The following is a 20705-nucleotide window of genomic DNA, read 5'->3' as shown; positions in this document are numbered from 1 at the left end:
TTTTATTTTTTTTTTTTTTTTTTTTTTGAGACGGAGTCTCACTCTGTTGCCCAGGCTGGAGTGCTGTGGCCGGATCTCAGCTCACTGCAAGCTCCGCCTCCCGGGTTCCCGCCATTCTCCTGTCTCAGCCTCCCGAGTAGCTGGGACTACAGGCGCCCGCCACCTCGCCCGGCTAGTTTTTTGTATTTTTTAGTAGAGACGGGGTTTCACCGTGTTAGCCAGGGTGGTCTCGATCTCCTGACCTCGTGATCCGCCCATCTCGGCCTCCCAAAGTGCTGGGATTACAGGCTTGAGCCACCGCGCCCGGCCTAGAAACCTGTCATGTTGTGAGGTACAGGAATCCCTCCAAAATCCTATGTCCCTCAAGCACATGGTAGACGTGGCCAGAATCCGGGCCCCAGTCTTCTCCACGGCATGTCTTCCCTGGTCGCCCGGGGTCCAGGCCACCCTCTGCTCCAGCACTCTGCCTACCTAACTACTGTGGTATAATGACTGACAACAAGAAACATTTTAAACATGGTGTGGTTATTTCATGTTTTCCTTAAAATGTTTGAAAGTGTTTTCTATAATTTTGACCTTCTTCTTTTTAGCAAACATGAAACATTTTCTTCTAGAACGAAAAGAAAGAGAATCATCAACACTTTATGATCCATTCTATTTCTTGCTAATTAGAAAGCATCCTTATTTATATCCATTCATGGCTATGGGAAACCAGCTAGAGGAAATGCTAAGTATTTTTTCATCTATTTTTAATGACAATGATAAAATTTACTTGTAAAAACATCCTGATGTGGTGGCTCACACCTGTAATCCCAGCACTTTGGGAGGCTGAGGCAGGCGGATTACGAGGTCAGGAGTTCAAGACCAGCCTGGCCAACATGGTGAAACCCTGTTTCTACTAAAAATACAAAAATTAGCTGGGTGTGGTGGTGGGCGCCTGTAATCCTGGCTACTCGGGAGGCTGAGGCAGGAGAATCACTTGAACCCGGGAAGAGGAGATTGCAGTAAGCCAAGATTGTGCCACTGAACTCCAGCCGGGCAACAAGAGTGAAACTACATCTCAAAAAAAAAAAAAAAAAAAAAAGTCTGGGTGCGGTGGCTAACACCTGTAATCCCAGCACTTTGGGAGTCCGAGGAGGGCAGATCACGAGGTCAGGAGATCAAGACCATCCTGGCTAACACAGTGAAACCCCGTCTCTACTAAAAATGCAAAAAAAGTAGCCTGGCGTGGTGGCAGGTGCCTGTGATCCCAGCTACTCAGGAGGCTGAGGCAGGAGAATGGCGTGAATCTGGGAGGCGGAGCTTGCAGTGAGCCAAGATCGCACCACTGGGAGACAGAGGGAGACTCCATCTCAAAAAACAAAAAACAAAAAAATATAAACAAAAACAAAAAACTTCCTGATGAGCATAAAGTTCCCATCAGACCACATCCCCATCAGAATAGGTCCCCATTAGAGCAGTGTCCCTCTCATGACTGAGTCACCTCAGAAAAGGGGACTAAATTTACAATAAAATTAGAAATCATATTTTTAGATTAAAAAGATCAGAGTTTACTCTTTTGTCCCTTTAATAAACATCAAAAATTACAAAGGCTGTCTATGTTGAAAACTTCTAACAGGTCACGCTGGCCCAATCTTTTGCATGTTGTAGAGCCATGGCCTCCAGGACAGAAACATCCATAGGCAGCAGGTTGCCCTGGGGGTTGCACCCCATTCCCCAGTGTACTTGTGGGGGCTTTGCGGTCCCCAGCAAAAGCATGTCCTGTGACCCCTGCAGGGCAATCAGAGTCATTCCCTACACTGCTCAGAAGTGGAGATGGGCAGGGCCTTGCCTGCGGGTGGAGGAGCAGAAGAGGCAGAGACCTGGTGTAGCCTGGGACCTGCCCTCTGCCAGCAGCCAGAGGAGACGGGAGGCAAGGCCAGGGCCAGTGCTGACCACTATGGTCCAGGCCCTAATGGGGTGGACTCCTGCGCTTCCCAGTGAAGGAAGTCTTCAGGTCTAGCAAAGCCGCCCCTGCCTCCCAGCCACTGATCTGATCCTCGAGATGCAGGGCCGCACCCACACTCACCATGGCAGTCGGCGTAGTCGTGGTGACCGGGAGTGTAGTGTCCACACAGGCGTCGCAGCAGCAGGCGGTAGTGCAGCAGCCGCTGGATGGGCTTCAGCAGGAACGTGTTGAGAGGCAAGTAGCAGACCTTCTGCAGCTCGAACTCCTTGTACACCGCCTCCAACTTCTTAAAGCGTTTGGTAGCCTTTTCCAGTTCTGTTAGGACCTCATCATGTCTTTGGAAGTAGCTGGTAAACTCCTGTGGAGGCGCAAGAGTGGGGCCTTTAGGTGAGGAGATGTAGGGGTCCAGGGGGAGACTGGCCTGTTTTCCTTGATGGCAGGCGCCGGCTGGAAATCCCCACAGGGCAAACTGACCGGTGGCCCAGCGTGCGCCAGTGGGGGCTTTCTAGCCTCCAAGGAATGCATCTCAACCCGTCTCAGATGCCATGTGACCTGTACCTCATTCCAACTAGAGTCACTGCTATGTGCATCACTAACTGGCCTCATATTACATGCACTGAGTGGATCAGGGCCGTCTCCTCACTGGACAGAGGAAGAACTGAGGATGGGAGGGCTGCAGTTGGCTATGTGGGACACAGTGAGGGCCCTGTCCTGGGGAGGGGAGACTCTGTCCTGAGAATGATGCTCTGAGGAAGACTCTGTTCTGTGGGGAACCCTGATCTGAGGGAGGCCCTGTTCTGAAGAGGATGCTGGTCTCGGGGGACCCATTCTGAGGAGGACAATGTTCTGGGGGAGAATCCTGCCCTGAGGTGAACACTGTTCTGGGGGAGTCCTGTCCTGATGGAAATGGGGACACTGTCCTCAAGGGAATGCTCATCAGTGGAGAAAAAGGTTCTGAAGAGAACGATGTTCTGGGGCTGGTAAGGGCCGTGATCTAAAGCAAACCATGTTTTAAGGCGGAGTCTGTTTTGGGGGTAGTTCTGATTGGAGGGAGACCATGTTCTGCGGGACCCTGTTGTGAGGGGTATGCTGTTTCCAGGGGCATCCTATTCTTGGAGAGCCCTTATTGAGGGGGATGTGGTGAGGAGGGAACTTGTTCTGAGGGAATCAGTGTCCTGATGGGGCCCTGGACATTGCCCTGAGCCAGACTTTTTTCTGAGGGAAACAAGATTCTGAGGGAGACCCCATCCAGAGCAGGACCCTGCCCTGAGTAGGATCCTGTTCTGAGGAAGATGCAGTTCTGAGGAGACCCTGTTTGGAGGGTGATGCTGTTCTGGGGGAACCTTGTTCTAATGGGAATGATGCTCAAAGGGGACCCTGTTCTGAGGGGGCTGCTGCTCTGAGAAGGACTCTGTTTTGAGGGAACTTTATTCTGAGGGAACCCTCTTCTGAGAGCCTCAGGGGGATGCTATTCTGAGAAGACCCTGTTCTGAGAGGGCCCTGCTCTGGGGAAACCCTGCTCTGGGAGCACCCTGCTTTGAGTAGGATCCTATTTTGAGATGGACCCTGTTCTGAGGAGATCCTTTTCTGAGGCGGCCCCTGTTTTGGGGGTCCCCTGCTCTGAGGGGATGCTGTTCTGAGGATACCCTGCCCTGAGGGGGCCCCTGCTCTGAGGGGAACCCAGCTCTGAGGGGGCCCCTATTTTGAGAAGACTCCACTCTGAGGGGGCCCCTGGTCTGAGGGGACCCCGCTCTGTGGATCCCCTGTTCTGAGGGGACCCTGCTCCGAGGGGAGCCCGCTCTGAGGGGAATCTTGGTCTGAGGGGACCCTGTTCTGTGAAACCCCTTTTCTGAGGGGACCCTGCTCTGAGGGGACCCTGTTTTGAGCAGACCCCACTCTGAGGGGGACCCTGCTCTAAGGAAACCTTGTTTTGAGGAGACCCTGCTCTGAGGGGGACCCTGGTCTGGGGGGATCCTGTTTTGAGGAGACCCTGCTCTGAGGGGGACCTTGGTCTGGGGGGACCCTGCTTTGAGGGGACCCTTCTCTGAGGGGACCCTGTTCTGAGGAGACCCTACTCTGAAGGGGATCCTGTTCTGAGGGGACCCTTTTCTGAGGGGATGTTGTTCTGAGGGGCCTCAGCTTCGGGACCGTGGTTTTGCTCCCATTAACAGCACTCGTGTAGGCAGCAGTCACCATGCAGCCTACCTTTAACTGGAGCATGTTCCTGAGCAGGATGTCCCCGATTCGTTGATGGCCGCCTTTTGTGTGGGCTTTGGAGGGCGCTTCCCTGAGTAAAAAGAAACAAAGTCGTTCTAAACATGGTGAAAGCTTGCAGAAGGCACTGTAATCAGATGCAGGGTGACAGTTGCCTTGGTTCCAGCTGGAAGAAGGTTGTGAAGCTCTGAGGTGGAAGAGGCCGCAGGGCAGGGCCTGCCCTGGATGGAAGCTACTATTATGTGTCTGGCCATTCTCTAAAACAGACGGTAACCAGGCAAAAAGGGATCTTCTATTTTTAACTTGCTCCTTGCACTCTCTTTTCTGGAAGAGGGTGAATAAAGGGTATTATTATATCTGTACCTCTCCGCAGGCTCCTAAAAATATACTCCAGTGAAAAAATGGCTCTTCTGAATTAGTTTCTGAAGCTGGGAAGCTCCTAAGAGCTGTGATGATGAGTTGGTGTGGGAGTCTCCTGTGTGGGGGTCCAAGACCTGGGGGCCGAAGGGGTGTTACCAGAGTGCCAGCCTCTGCTCCACCTCGCGCAGGAAGCATCTGTGGAACTCATAGATGGGATCGATGTTGGAGAAGAGCAGTGTCATCAGAGTCGCAGGCATGGCGTCCTCCTTCACCACTGCGCTGCGGAACCACTGTGGGAAGAGTGCGGTGTGATGGAAGGCATGGCTCTTGTTGGGGACTGAGAAACTGTGCCCCTGAGGGCCTGTAGCCATAGGACACCCTGCAATGACCCTCCAGTCACCACCTTCAAAGAGGGTTCAGACCAGCCCTACAGCTATCCTCTTTGTTGATCAAATATAATGAAACTATCCTACATCAAAAGTTTCAAATGGACACTTTGCAGCTTTATAGCTCCACAAAAACTTGGATCCAGTGTTCTGACTGGACTTAGAATAAATGTTTTAAGGCAGATATATTTAACAAAAATATATACATACCAAGTCTCACGATTATCAAGAGATATTTCTTGGCTGGGCGTGGTGGCTCACGCCTGTAATCCCAGCACTTTGGGCAGATCACTTGAGGTCAGGAGTTTGGGACCAGCCTGGCCAACATGGTGAAACCCCACTTCTACTAAATAAACAAAATTAGCTGGGTGTGGTGGTGGGCACCTGTAATCCCAGCTACTAGGGAGGCTGAGGCAGAAGAATCACTTGAATCCAAGAGGCGGAGGTTGCAGTGAGCTGAGATCACGCCACTGCACGCCAGCCTGGGTGACAGAGTGAGGCTCCATCTCAAAAAACAAACAAACAAAAAAAGGATTTATCTGTGTTCAGATGAGATATTTATTTAAAAAAAAAGTAATCAAGGACTTTCGTACCACAGTAATAACTTCTAAATCCTTCAGGTATGTTCGTTCTGTAGCAAGAATCTCCTTGACTATGAAGTAGGCCTCGTCTGCAGGCATGCGCTGAAAGAAGCAGAAAGCTGTAAGTGTGCATCCATGGGACATGGGACCCTCCCGTGTTCAGGCAGCCTGAAGTTTGTAATGTTTGCTTTCTTCTGCTCAAGTTAACATCGTCATGGGATTTTCATCTTCAACTTCTGAAGGGATTTATCCCTGAGTAAAAACATAATCCTGTTATTCTTTTGGAGAAAAGAATTGCTGTTCAAATATCACCATATGTAAACAGGGCTGAAATTTATTATTGGTTTTGTATATCACTGCCAGTGGCATAGCTGGTCAGCAGACACAGGTCCATGAGTGTGTGTGTGCTTATAAATTATTAAACCTAACCCATACAAAAGTCATTAAAAAGAGCAAACAGTGTGCATTCTAAGTGTGCCTGCGTCAGAGCGCCAGGCTTGCCGGTGCACTTCCTGATGCAGATGTGGACCATACCCCAGGCCGTTTTCTGTGCCCTGCTGGAGATAGCCCAGCCCTGAGCACTCCTATAGCCGGCAGGGCTATCTTTGCCCAAGGTGCTGGCGCCGAGCAGGCAAGCTGGCTGTGGGGGACCCTCTACACCTCACCCAACACAGTGTTCCTGGCAAAGCACATGCCTCATGATGGCCTCGGCAGGCACTGGGTCCTGTCCCTGGAGGGCCTCTCCCCACCCTGAACCCTCCAAGAGCCACCCTCTGTTGAGGTGCAACTTAACAGCCTCTTCGCCGCCCTCTCCCACTGCCCAGAAACCATGATCCTGCTCTACCCTCGCAGCTTGCCTGCCCCACCACCAGACTGTGGCCAGCTTCAGGACAGGTGGGCCGTGCAAATACCCATGGAGCAGGTGTCAGCTCCGATCAGGGGCCTGGACACTGCCCCCTGCCCCTGTGAGGGTGTCCTACCAGGAGAAGACAGGCAAGAAGCAACACACACAGTCACACATCGCAGCACAGAGGGCTGTACAAGACACAATGCAGAGCAGAGGAGGGACTGGAGGCTGGGGGATGTGGCAGGCCGCAGCCTCACTCAGCGTGGACAGGTCAGCCCGTGGGGCAGGTCAGAGGTCAAGCGGCTGGAGCAAGGTGGGGAGGTAAGAGGGAATAGACAGGCTACTGGTGGGGAAGGCAGGCCATGTGGGCCTTCTGGACCCTTTGGGGTCTACCTGAATGTGCTGTGATGCACTTGGGCCCCAGGATGAGAGTAGATCAGGAGGGCAGAGAGGCTCCCAGAGGACCTCGGCACCAGCCGGTGAGATAGCCCTGGCTGGGGGACCCAGAGGGGTGAGGGGTGAGATCCTGGACACATTCTGAAGGTTGAGCCAACCTGATTCCAGTGTGGAGTTAAGGCGTGAGGGTTGGAGGCAGGAGGGGTGACTGCAACAGTTTTTGGCCTAAGCCAAGGAAAAGACCAGCTGCCATGACTGGAGGTTTGGGAGGAATATCAGGAGCTGGGTCTGCAAGTGAGCAAGCAGCTGAGGTGGCATGTGGGGTCATGTCTTCCTCCCTGTACTGCTGTGAAGCTCAGCACAGCCTGCAGGGTAGTCCACCCCTCGTGGATGAGAGGACAGAGGCACATTTATCCTGTGAGTGCTGAGCCCATGGATATAGCCAGTTGTGAAGGGATAGCCCGCCGAGATGCTGCTGCCTGGAGCCCTCCAGTGCCCAGGTGCTGTGCCTCCCCTGCCAGAGTCCTGCATATGTCCACTGCTGTTCTCTCAGCTCTTCCCCATGGCTGGCAGCCTGCCTGGCTCCCACAGCCCTGCCACTGTGTACCAGCTCAGTCCCCACCTCTTGGTGCAATGGCCTCCTCACCGCAGAGAAGCTGAACCACCTTTCCAGCCTTTAGGCTTTTTCAATTTTTTCTTTTTGAGCTTCATGATATTAAAAATGACTTTTTTGGCCGGGCGCGGTGGCTCATGCCTGTAATCCCAGCACTTTGGGAGGCCAAGGCGGGCGGATCACGAGGTCAGGAGATCGAGACCATCCTGGCTAACATGGTGAAACCCCGTCTCTACTAAAAATACCAAAAATTAGCCAGGTGTGGTGGCGGGCGTCTGTAGTCCCAGCTACTCGGGAGGCTGAGGCAGGAGAATGGTGTGAACCTGGGAGGCGGAGCTTGCAATGAGCCAAGATTGCGTCACTGCACTCCAGCCTGGGCGACAGAGCGAGACTCTGTCTCAAAAAAAAAAAAAAAAAAAAAAAAAAGAGAGAGAGCTTGATATGCCCAGTGAATTCTCTGGGGTCAGAGCTGGTCCCGTCCTAGAGGCCCATGCTTATGGTCTGCGAGGCCCCAGCCTTCCCCACACAGCTGAGGGACAGGGATGTTGCATGTTAATGCCCCACAAACTGTTGGCCTTGGGCCCTGGGGGAGAGTCTGGTATAGGGAGGACGACTTCCTAGCCACAGTCACCTTGGCATGGAGTCCAAAAGCAATGTCCTAACTCTGAATGTTGTTCTGTAGGAACAGGATGCTCGAGTCCTGGAGCAGCTCTACTCCTCCAGGGGTGAGGCTCACAGACACAAACACCATCAGAGAGCCACAGCAGTCGCTGATGAGACTGCTCATCACAGGTGCTACCACTGGGTCACAGGGGAGTCAGGGGAGCAGAGTGGCCAAGAGAAGGGCCGTCCATCCTGCCCCCGCCCCCGCCCCCGCCTCATCAGCCCAAGGAATACCATAAGGAGACTCTCAGGGACAGAAAATACAGCAGCTGCCACTCTGCCCCCACCTCCAGATCAATGTCCAACCTGAGGCCCCAGTACGCTGGGCTACAGGCCAGAGATGAGAGGGCGGCCAGGGACAGCCCCAGAGGAGCGTGCAATTCCTGTGAACTTCGCCACCTGTCCCCACAGGAAGGGTCTGCAGAGCATGGAAGAGGCTTCTGCCACCTTTGGCTTTCCTACCTTTCGACTATTGCTGATCCTCACAAATCTCTATTAAAAAGGCGACAAACGGTGCATCAAGTGGGAGACACTGGGGAGGAGGGCATAAGCTGGCGTGGGTGGGCTGGAGGGTGGGAAGCTCTTTGCTCCTCCCGGCACAACCAAGCAACTGGGTCCAAGTGCAAAAGCTTGACGGGCGGCCTCAATGGCAGCACGTGGTTCTCAGACCCCTTTGTCACCCTGGTTCCCCCAGGAGAGTGGTCTGCCAGGCTCTGCCAGCAGAGCCGTCAGTGAATCTGGGGCCGGGGTCTCCCCAGAACCTGTTGCAGCCTGGCTGGAGACACTGGTTCATGAGGTCAGCACAGAGGGGTACTCTGGTGGAAACCTACCTCCGGGTCAAACCAGCAGCCCCTGCATGTGATGAAGGGGCCATCCTTGCCATCTCAGAGCCCACCTGTGCTGGGCACTAGCCTTGCTATGTCAGCTCACACACACAGAATTGAAGCAGAGCCCAGAGCCCTCCCTCCAGAGCCCAGGTGTTGAGGAGAGGTAACAGGAGACACCACGTCAGGGCTGAAGGTGCCCACACGCAGGGGCTGGGCCCAAGGACTGCTGAATCTTTCTCTGCAGTGACTCAGCCACTAACTCCTCAAGGGCATGGCTCTGTGAGGACCCTGAGGTGCCCCCATCCCAGAGGGCCTTGTCATGCTGCTGGCCCCATGCCACGTCGTGACTAACAGGCTTCTCCCAGGGCCACCTGCCACCAGCCCAATTATCCTCAGATGTGACAAGCTGTCACCCTATAGAACCATCTAAAGAATCAATTGATTTTCATAATATAAAAAGTTACAAATTAAAATTTAGTCTTAATAACAGACTGCCTGGTAGCCATTTTTTGTTTTTGTACCGAAGAAACAGTGAACTAGAGAGACTGTCATTAGGTTTCCAAAATAAAATAAAAAGACATCTGTCTTGGAAACAGTCTGCTGCCAGGACCCAGAACCAGCCCTCACCTTCAGGCCTCACACAGCAGCACGTTTAATATCCTTTGCTGCCTCCAGACCAGGGGGCTCCTTCCATTCCAGTGGGATCCAGGGACCCCCAGAGCACAGGGAAGGAAGAGCCTGCCCTGCCTGTGCCATCCCACCTGCTGAGAGTCCCAGCATCCCACGGGTAGCCCTGCCATCTGGAAGGCAGGCCTTGGACAGAATATCCTCTGGCCAATTCAGGCCAAAGCAGGAGTGCTGAGGTGTCACAATAACACGCCTCCCCCTGTACCAGCACTGACTGCCTCCCTCTCCTAGAGGCCCCATGGCCGCTTCCCATCCAGCTGCCACTCAGGGACCCTGTGTCTCCCTTCTCTGTGGACTCCAGGCCCAATATACTCCGCAAACTCCCTGGACCCTGAGTCTCTTCTTTTAGGGCCCATCTGCAAAACCGTAGCTGTAGGCAGACACCACTGGGCTGGGAGAGTGGAGGCCACCTGAGGCCACAGCCTCCCTGCCCTGGCTGCCCTGTGTCTGCCAGCAGCGAGCTTCTCTGCTGGGTCACTTTCTCCTTGCAGACTCTCAGTTTATGCCCTTATTCCTATCATCTTCGGTAAAAGGAGACCCACAGGGGACACTGCCTCAACTTTGTCATAAACCCTCAGTCCTGCCTGTGGCCCATGTACCCCTCCCCTTGCCACAACAGCAGAGGACTGTCCCCTCCCCACAGGTGGCTCCTCCACTGTCTCCAACGTCTGGCCCAGGGCACCTCCTTGTCCACAGGGTCTCCCACCCAAGAGCCTCTCCAGAACCCAAAGGGATCCCTGGTGGACCCTCCCTTAGCACCCAGATCTTTCCTCCCGGTTACTCAATTGTTAAAAGTAGAAGCTTGACCAAGCAAGGAGGGAAGAAAGGAGTCAAGGAGGGAGGAAGGGAGGGAGAAATGAGGAAGGGAGGAAGGAAGGAAGAGTGGGGGAGGCTAGAAGTGCCTACTCAGTCCCAGGACCCAGCCTGACACATGGAGCCTGTGGGTGCCAGGAAACCGTTTGCTAAATGAACAAGGAAACTTGTCTCTGTATGAAGGAACCTGGGGTCCCAGAGATAAGAGGAAAGTCTCAGGAAGGTTTTGCTAGGGAAGGCGGCCCAGCACCTCCTTTCTGCTCAGGACGCTGGTAGGGTGGCTGTGAGTGCAGGGCCCTTCCCTGCCCCACCCCGGGGTCCCACCAGCACCACCCCAAGGAACAGTGAGCACAGGTCCATCCACCCGGCAACCCTCTGCTAGCTTCTCAAGCCTCGAGGGGCCCACCTTGTGTCTCGGCTCCTCGTAGTCCATCCCAGCTCCGCCAGCATCACTGAGGACAGGGCTCAGGAGTGGGGATGAGCCCTGTTCAGCTGGGCCCAAAGGCACCTGAAATGCAGGGCTCAGACTCAGGGGGCTGTTCCGGCTGGAGGGAGAAGGCTGAGGACTCTTCGTGGAAAGGCCTGGAAATGAATGGGGTGGGGGATGGAGCGAGAAATGAGAAAGGGCTGTGAGGCTGGCTTAGAGCCACTACTACACTCCTGACCACTCAGCCGCCAGACTCACACAGTGCCAGGCACTTCCTGGAAAACGTGTTTAGGTAAAGCCTCTATTACACACGATACTAAACGTGACATAAACTGAGAATGAGGGTTGATGGTTCATCTACCCAATTTCAGAGAGCAATCCACAGACTGTGGATCCCCCAGGAATCTAGGGGGGCCTGGATACCATCCTTGTGTTTCCTGGGGGCTTCTTTTTGCTCTGCAGAATATGTAACTATGATAAAATCAAGCACCACAAAGTGTGTAAAAGCAAAAGACACCACCAGGAAGGGGGAACACTTTCTATGTGCATTGCTAGAGGTTAGAGACTTAAGATGTCAAACCAGTGCTAACATCTGAAAAAGCAATATCTATTTTAAGGCCAAACTTATTATTCATTAAAAAATGGATCATATAAAACTGCTCAATTCATGACACTGTTTTCCAGTTCCGTTTTTCATTAATGGGAATTTTATTTTGGTTTTCTAAAATACAGTAATAATTTTCTCCTTAAAACAATGCTTGTTTTTGAATAAATAGGTGCCAAATTTGCAGCCCAATTCTAAAGAGGATGATGATGTATATTTCATTGTGAATTTTATAATAAAAAAAATCCTTTTCTATTTAAAAAAAATTTACAACAGTTAATTCCTAATGTTTTTCTATGGGAAACAGTAACTATTAAGTGCCAAATTTTAAAGATAACTTTACCTGGCTAACATGGTGAAACCCTGTCTCTACTAAAAATACAAAAAATTAGCCGGTTGTGATGGTGGGCGACTGAAATCCCAGCTACTCGGAAGGCTGAGGCAGGAGAATGGCATGAACCCGAAACCACCAAAGGCCAGGTGTGGTAGCTCATACCTGTAATCCCAGCACTTTGGGAGGCCAAGATTGGTGGATCACCTGATGTCAGGAGTTAGAGACCAGCCTGGCCAACATGGTGAAACCCCATCTCTACTAAAAATATAAAACATTAGCTGGGTGTGGTGGCGGGTGCCTGTAATCCCAGATACTTGGGAGGTTGAGGCAGGAAAATCGCTTGAACGGCGGAGGTTGCAGTGAGCTGAGGTGGTGCCATTGAGCTCCAGCCTGGGCAACAAGAGCAAGACTCCGTCTCAAAACAAACAAACAAACAAAACTATCAAAGATGGACATTTATGTTTCCAAGTGTATAGTGTTTGAACACTGAAACCATCATGATTTCTAACGATGATTACTGAGTCGGCTTACCAAATGTTGCAACAGAAGTAACTCGATTTGAACCCCTGATTGCATAAATGCCACACCATGGTGCCTCTTTACTCCACCCACAACTGGTTTCAAAGCAAGATTCTCTTACACTATTGTTGGCATCTTCAGATGCAGTTGCCTGTAGTGACCAGTTTATAAAACCCAAACTTGGTTCACTTAACCTAAAACATGTAAGTGTGTAAGCAGATTAGTATAGAGCAGCTTCTTGAGAGCAGCCGACATCATGATTCCGTTTGCTGGGCACGCATAAGCAACTCAACAGGTTAACCCTCCAGTGGGACATGGGAGATGGAGGGGAGGAAGTCCTTATTTTCACATTGACAAATCAGAAGCCCTGGAAAGATCTTGTCTGCTGCTAGGAATTCTACTTATTAGGATTCTTAAGATGAAATATCAGTGCTCATGACAGCAGAGCTTTCCTCTGGAATTTTTCACAAGATACATTTAAAACACGATGAAACATTCATTGCTATAGAAAACCTAGGTAACATCACTATAGGAAATTATTAACAACCAATTTATTAGAATTTGCTTTTATTACACATTCAGTTAAAGTACACTAAGCAACCTGAAAATAGCATGAAATTCCTACTTCCTCCTTGCCTCACATACTGGGCCACATTTGGTCTTCGTCACTTCTGAAGGGCTCAAAGTGGAACTGTGGCTCTGTGATAGCCCCTGAAGTGTGGATTACTTCTTATGTTGAAAAGAGGCAGGTTTCCAAAGATGCGCTGTTTGGGGTTTGTGTTCCAGAATCTTCTTTGTCCTCAATAAGCCAGAATTTCACAAGGAGATATTTTACGTGATGAAAATTCAGAGAAAAGTCTAGAAGCTGCTAATATCTATTTATTCTTCATAACTGTATTGTTCAGGGTGTAGCAGGAAGATGTTTTCCACTCATTGCTTCTGGAAGTTCAAGTCGGCCTTCACTACTCTGCCCTTGGGTCCTTCCAGGGCTCCTCATAGCACCTCACTTGGAGTACAGTCCAACAGCAAGTTACTAGTTGACAGTTTACCAAAAAGTTGCTGCAAAACCTGCCTTTAAGTTGCAGGAGGTAAAACTTGAGGAAATGGCATAATCACGAGACACATCATAACGTGTGCTGCTATGATGCTGTTGGGGTTGCAAACAGGCCATGGCCAATGTGGGTTAACAGGGCTGTAAATTAGAAAGGGCCACTCCCGGCCGGGCGTGGTGGCTGATGGCTGTAATCCCAGCACTTTGGGAGGCTGAGGTGGGTGGATCACGGGGTCAGGAGTTTGAGACCAGCCTGGTCAAGATGGTGAAACCCTGTCTCTACTGAAAACACAAAAATTAGCCAGGTGTGGTGGCACGTGCCTGTAATACCACCTACTCGGGAGGTTGAGGCAGGAGAATCGCTTGAACCTGGGAGGTGGAGGCTGCAGTGAGCCGAGATCGCGCCACTGCACTCCAGCCTGGGCATCAGAGGAAGACTCCGTTTCAAAAAAAAAAAAAAGGAAAATGCCACTCCCAGTAAACAACTCCCCAATAAATACCTCATAAAGGAAGGACACTCCCCTTTAGGACAGACTGCTCATTTGGAATAAACTATTTTTGGTTCTATGGAGGTTAAAAGTCATCATTTGATAATATTATGAATACTTTTTTTTTTTGAGACAGAGTCTTGCTCTGTCGCCCAGGCTTGAGTGCACTGGCGCGATCTCTGCTCACTGCAAGCTCCACCTCCTGGGTTCACGCCATTCTCTTGCCTCAGCCTCCTGAGTAGGTGGGACTACAGGTGCCCGCCACCACGCCCAGATAATTTTTGTATTTTTAGTAGAGATGGGGTTTCACCGTGTTAGCCAGGATGGTCTCGATCTCCTGACCTCGTGATTCGCCCGTCTCAGCCTCCCAAAGTGCTGGGATTCCAGGCATGAGCCACCGCACAAGGCCATAAATACATTTTTTTGAGACAAAGTCTCTGTTGCCCAGGTTGGAGTGTAGTGGCACAATCTCAGCTCACTGCAACCTCTGCCTCCTGGGTTCAAGTCATTCTTGTGCCTCAGCCTCCTGAGTAGCTGGGACTACAGGTACACACCACCATGCCTGGCTAATTTTTGTATTTTTAGTAGAGATGGGGTTTCGTCATGTTGGCCAGGCTGGTCTTGAACTCCTGACCTCAAGTGATCTGTCCGCCTTGGCCTCCCAAAGTGCTGGGATTACAGGTGGGAGCCACTGCTCCTGCCCTATTATAAATACTTTCTATTTAACAAAATGGTCAACTCATAATTTAGTAAATACATTAAAAAGTACCACAAACTACCATTAAACATTTTTTTTTTTTTTAAATTTTTTTGAGACCTAGTCTCTCACTCTGTTGCCCAGGCTGGAGCGCAGTGGTGCAATCTTGGCTCACTGCAACCTCTGCCTCCTGGGTTCAAGCGATTCTCGTGCCTCAGCCTCCCGAGTAGCTGGGACTACAGGCGCCCGCCACCATGCCCAGCTAATTTTTGTATTTTTAGTAGAGATGGGATTTCACCATGTTGGCTAGGCTGGTCTCGAACTCCTGACTTCAGGTGATCCACTTGCCTTGGCCTCCCAAAGTGCTGGGATTACAGATGTGAGCCACTGTGCCCAGACCCTTTTCCTTTTTCTTTTGTTTAAATGGATGGGATCTTATGAAGTCCAAACTGAACTTGAACTCCTGGCCTCAAACAGTCCTCTTGCCTTAGCCTTCTGTGTAGCTAGGACTACAGGCGTGCACCACTGTGCCTAGTTTAAACATTTCTTTAAATGTTAGCTATAGCAAACCTTATAAATCAAGCCTACTTCAAATTACACAAACACAGATACAGATCCTACATGATAAAGTCAATAAATCTGTGGGGAGACTTTTTTTTTTTTAACAAGCAACTGATGATGAATGTGTAACTTCATTTACACACGAAGTTGTTGGACTGTGTCCTCATGCCTGATTTTGTATGGGCTGTTGCATTTATCCCTGGGGAACACGTTTAGCTGAAGTCACCAACACAGACGTACTCCACAGTAAGAGGACAAGTGTGGGACCATGGCTGTGAAGGGTGCTTTCCAGAGTCACATATGATAGGATAAAGTTAGTGTCTTTCAGGCTCTGCTATTTTGAATTCTGTGGATATCATAAAAGGACACTTGGCCATAGTGCTCCTCCGTCTTAGAAAATCTTTTTGACCCTGACAATGCACATCAGAATGCAGGGTTAAAATCAGATGTCGGCTGGGCGGGGTGGCTCACGCCTGTAATCCCAGCACTTTCAGAGGCTGAGGCAGGTGAATCACGTGAGGTCAGGAGTTCGAGAGAAGCCTGGCCAGCATGGTGAAACTCCCTCTCTACTAAAAATACAAAAATTAGCCGGGTGTGGTGGTGCATGCCTGCAATTCCAGCTACTCTGGAGGCTGAGGTGGGAGAATCGCTTGAACTCGGGAGGTGGAGGGTGCAGTGAGCCAAGATCGTACCACTGCACTCCAGCCTGGGAAACAGAGTGAGACTATGTCTCAGAAAAAGAAAAAAAGGCAGAGAAGTTTTAAAATGCTAAATATCAAGTTTTAGGTGCCACAGAATACGTGTAGTTTTACCTGACATGGTAAAGAATTAATCTTAGGTATCTGTAAAAAACAAACTCTAAATCCAAGGTCCTCTACTAAAAAGCAGCCAGTAAGAATCAGTCTTGTTCTGAGTTACAGGAGTCCCTTCTATAAAATTCATATCATACACAACTCATAGGAGGACACACCTACTACACACAAAGATGAGGCCCAGCTATCCCACGATATCCTCAAGAAGGACTGACTTCTTTACCTGTAGACAAGACTTCAATTGTCAACATTAAGAGACTTGAAATTGAGAGATAAAAACAGTAGTTAGGTTTTACTGAGCTCTACACTTTTGCTGGGATGGATCACAAACTGTCCACTGGCTGTTCACTGTCAGGCTTCATTGCCTAGACTGCACTTTGGGAAGAGAATAACATCTGAAATATTCTCAAAGCTGCTGATTGGCCAGGCGTGGTGGCTCATGCCTGTAATCTCAGCACTTCGGGAAGCCGAAGTGGGCGGATTACTTGAGTCCAGGAGTTTGAGACCAGCCTTGGTAACATGGTGAAACCCAATCTCTACAAAAACAAAAAAAATTAATAAAATTATCAAAAATTTAGCCAGGCGTGGTGGTGCGCACACCTGTGGTCCCAGCTACTCAGGAGGTGGATGTGGGAGAAATGCCTGAGCCTGGGAAGTCAAGGCTGCAGTGAGCCGTGATCAGGCCACCACACTCCAGCAAGTAACAAGGTTTGATCATCTTCAAAAGATACATATTTACTTATTTTTCTTTAGACAGTCTTGTTCTGTTGCCCAGGCTGGAGTGCAGTGGCGCAATCTCAGCTCACTACAACCTCTGCTTCCTGTATTCAAATGATTCTCAGGCCTTGGCCTCCCAAGTAGCTGGGATTACAGGTATGTGCCACTGTGCCTGGCTAATTGTTATTATATTTTTCGTAGAGACAGTTTTTGTCATGGTGGTCTCAAACTCCTGGCCTCAAGTGACTGGCCCACTTCAGCCTCCCCAAGTGCTGGGATTACAGGTGTGAGCCACCATGCCCAGCTTTTTCTTTTCTTTTTTTGAGACTGAGTCTTGCTCTGTCTCCCAGGCTGGACTGGAGTTGCAGTGGCATAATCTCAGCTCACTGCAGCCTCTATCTCCTGGGTTCATGTGATTCTCCTGCCTCAGCCTCCTGAGTAGCTGGGATTACAAGTGCATACCACCACGCCCAGCTAATTTTTGTATTTTTAGTAGAGACGGGGTTTCACCATGTTGGCCAGGCTGGTCTTGAACTCCTGACCTAGTGATCCGCCCACCTCAGCCTTCCAAAGTGCTGCAACTACAGGTGTGAGCCACTGTGCCCGGCCTTTTTTTTTTTTTTTTTTTTTTTGAGACAGGGTCTTGCACTGTTGCCCAGGCTGGAGTGCAGTGGCACAATCATGGCTCACTGCAGCTTTGCCTTGACCTCCAGGGCTCGATCCTCCCACCTCAGCCTTCCAAGTAGCTGGAATCACAGGCACACATCACTGTGCCCAGCTAGTATTTTAGTTTTTTTGTAGAGATGGGGTCTTCCTATGTTGCTCAGACTGGTCTTGAACTCCTGACTCCCTCCCTGGGCTAAAATGATCCTCCCACCTTGGCCTCCCAAAGCGTTCTGATTCCCGGCCAAAAGGCATAAAATTTAAAACTGTTATTTCAGACTGTCGGCAGTGAGCATCTCTGGCAGATGATTTTTTTTTTTTTTTTGAGACGGAAAAATAAATAAAACTAACTTTACCCAAGCTGTCACCCAGGCTGGAGTGCACTGGCATGATCTCAGCTCACTCCAATCTGTCTCCTGAGTTCAAGTGATTCTCCTGCCTCAGCCTCCTGAATAGCTGGGATTACAGGTGCCTGCCACCACGCCTAGCTAATTTTTTTTTTTTTTTTGTATTTTTAGTAGAGACGGGGTTTCACTATGTTGGCCAGGCCAGTCTCGAACTCCTGACCTCGTGATCCGCCGTCCTTCGCCTCCCAAAGTGCTGGGATTACAGGCAGGAGCCACTGCGCCCGGTCTGGCAGGCGATTTTCTTTGTGGCAGTTTCTTTACTTCCAGAATTTTCTAAATATTCAACACATGATTTCTGAAATGTCATTTAAAAATCACAATGTTAAACTTTTGTGCTTACCTTCACTTTTTCCTTCAAGACACTGTTTTTATTCTTCTAACTAGGTGATGAAAGAGAAATATCACATTTAGAGAAAAAGGTAAAGTTAGTTTTATTTCATTCTTTTCAACTTTCCTCTTTAAAACTCTAACAAATGATTCTTGAAAATATTTGCCTATTAGTGGAGGAAGAATCAGCTCTTGTTGGCAAAATTCAAGGTCAAGTTGAAGGTTAACTTCAGAGGCGGTACAGGAAACTGAGGCTCGATCAATGAATTGTTAATTCCAGAAGAAAAGGAAAATGTGGAACTGTCCAAGGGATCCAAGTAAACGTGAACCTGATGAGTTAGCCCAAAATTATTTCTGGCTTCACTATTGGAAGAGGATGTCATGAGTCGCTTTCACACAAAATCTGGCTCAAAGAATACAAGTGGGAGATAGAAAAATGGTCAATGGCGAGGGGTCCAGGTATTGGTTCATCTCTTACTGTGCATTTAGTTCATCTCCCTACCCGGCATCACTGCCTACAGGACAGGATGTGAAGATGTGATGCGTGGCACAGCTTTCCAAAGGGCCATTTGGGGTTTTAACGAGCTGACACACAAAGCCCTGGGCCACGGCTTGGTAGGCAGTACACAGTGGAACCACCGCTGCTGCTCTCACATGGTTCAGAGAGCTGTATCAACACACAAAGTGCTCCCAATAATCTTTATTTCTTTCCTGTTTTGCTCTAAATAAACGAGACATTTTCTTTCCTAAGAAAAGCAGGTGTTCTAACCTGTAACAGCAAGTTGTGCTTTGGGCCATTTGTCCCGATCTGCTGTCTGCCAGGTGTACGGTGTCCTCTTGAATGTGTGAAGGTGCTCCAGAGCCTCTATGTTTTTGTTCTAATACATTGTGTCCAAAACTTTGAGAAGCATGCTCTGGCTTATGAATCTTTTTACTGGAACAATGGAGGCAAGGTCCTGAAAACAAACTATTAAAGTAAACTGAATAAAGGGTGGTGGTTATTAGGATTAGGAAAGAAATATAATCTGAATTGACATATTTTAAGAACATAAGGGCCACATGGTTCTTACCGTCTAAATCAGTCAACTTATAGACCTAATACAGAAATGCTTTTGAGCAGTTTCTTGAAGTCAGGATTTATGCACCCAGGTGCCTCCCACTTCATCCTTAGGCAGCGGGCACTGGGCAGGGGTGGCCCAAGGACCAGGAGGGCGATGGTTAGGGAGGACGGCCAGCATAATGTCAGGGGCTAAGTGAGGCCCCTGGGATTCATTCCCCACTCCTCTAAGTGGGAAGTAACTATCTATCCGTGGGCTCTGAGGAGACCCATGAGTTTGTTCTGAAAAGTGCCTTCTGAAAACTGCCGCCACAGCCCCTCTGCTCTGGTGTGGCAGGTACAATTCTAAGCTCCAGGAAGGGCTTACCGCCAGGTGCCTCCCTTCCTGGCCTCAGGTGCTCACTGGCCACCCTGCCCACTGGGCAGCAGGTGCCTTAGAGCCCCGGGGAGGCACCATCACCTTCCCGGAGGCGCCTGACATCAGTGGCTGCAGCTCTATGCTGCTCTAAGGTCCCAAAAGGGTAAGTGAGGAGCCTATCCTCAAAGGGCTCAAAAGCAGAAGGCAGTGTCCAAAGCCCCCGCCCCCTCAGGCGCGTGTGGGGCTAGAGAGGCGTGGACACTCCACAGAGGCAGCAGAAACTCGTGTTGGCCGAAAGGGAAGCTCAAGCTCAGAGTGGAATAAAGCCTTGACCAGAACCCGCAGAGCTGCCGCACTCTGGGGCAGAGGTCTCTTGCTCACGTTCTCCCCTGTAATTTACAGGGTGGGTTTTGGCTGACTGCGGAAAAAACAGGCAATAATAACCTCATTTTCAGAATTAAGAAGCCAACAACATCTGTTCTGTGAACGGTAAAAGCGCAAGGACACCAGGCCTGCCCCGTGGGGTGTGGTGGGGGCCTGCATGGCACGTCCTCCCCGACACCCAGCTCCGCTGTGCAGGCCACACCAGGTGAGGCCAGGAAGCACTGACAGAGCTAAGACTGAGAAGAAGCAAGGCACCTTTCCCCGCTGGCCTTCCACAGACATCACCATCCATATTAAAATAAGACAATCTGCACAAGAGTCATGGTGCCTGCTGCCTGTTTGTTGCTCAGAAGCCTATGAAGATGTCAGTGACACTGTTATAAAAAATACACAGCTGCTTCAGGGATTAATATGTAAAATAATCTTTAACTTATATAAATCAAAACTAGAAGTAGAGGGAAAGAAAGCTAAAAAGCCCATTTAAAAATTCACAGTAAATATTTCCTTATTTTATTGAACAATTAAAAAATTCTAAATTAGTACAGATCTGCAAATTTATAAATGGCAATTTCAATGGAAAACAAATTTTATAAGTACCACAAAGCAGACAACAAAAATGTCTCTCTAAAAAAGGAACAAGTTCAAATGTATAAGGAAATTCCAGCTCATTTTTTCTTCATTTCCTAGCGGAACGCAATTGTTTTCATGCAAAAGATGGTGCCTTCTTGAACTAGGGGACACGTCAGGCATGGACCACCAGCGGAGAGGGAGGCTAACAGCATCTGCCCACATTCCAGCCGCCTGTGACAGAATGTTCCATACACGTGGCCCCCAGATGAGCACCAAAGGGAGACCACAGCAGATATGATTCTGTGGACTTTAGAACCAAATCTACATAAATATTTTCAACTCTAAGTCCCCAAGAGAACATTAACATTTTTGTCTATGAAATAATTTTTCCAGC

The 20705-nt window shown here is 49.7% G+C and overlaps 1 protein-coding gene across 1 annotated transcript in view; it reads right to left on the bottom strand.

The window, feature by feature from the left end:
* Window positions 1–20705, bottom strand: part of FARP2 (FERM, ARH/RhoGEF and pleckstrin domain protein 2) — a 134358-nt gene that overhangs the window by 27316 nt on the left and 86337 nt on the right. Inside the window, exons 13-17 of the mRNA XM_025403973.1 lie at window positions 10742–10917; window positions 5502–5591; window positions 4679–4812; window positions 4154–4235; window positions 2069–2306 (exon numbers count right to left, since the gene is read on the bottom strand). Of these exons, the coding sequence (XP_025259758.1) occupies window positions 2069–2306; window positions 4154–4235; window positions 4679–4812; window positions 5502–5591; window positions 10742–10917 (720 nt within the window). The remainder of the gene's footprint in view (window positions 1–2068; window positions 2307–4153; window positions 4236–4678; window positions 4813–5501; window positions 5592–10741; window positions 10918–20705) is intronic.

The sequence above is a fragment of the Theropithecus gelada genome, chromosome 12 (genome assembly GCF_003255815.1).
Source record: "Theropithecus gelada isolate Dixy chromosome 12, Tgel_1.0, whole genome shotgun sequence".
In the NCBI taxonomy this organism is placed as follows: domain Eukaryota; kingdom Metazoa; phylum Chordata; class Mammalia; order Primates; family Cercopithecidae; genus Theropithecus; species Theropithecus gelada.
This window is presented reverse-complemented; position numbering and strand designations above follow the sequence as displayed.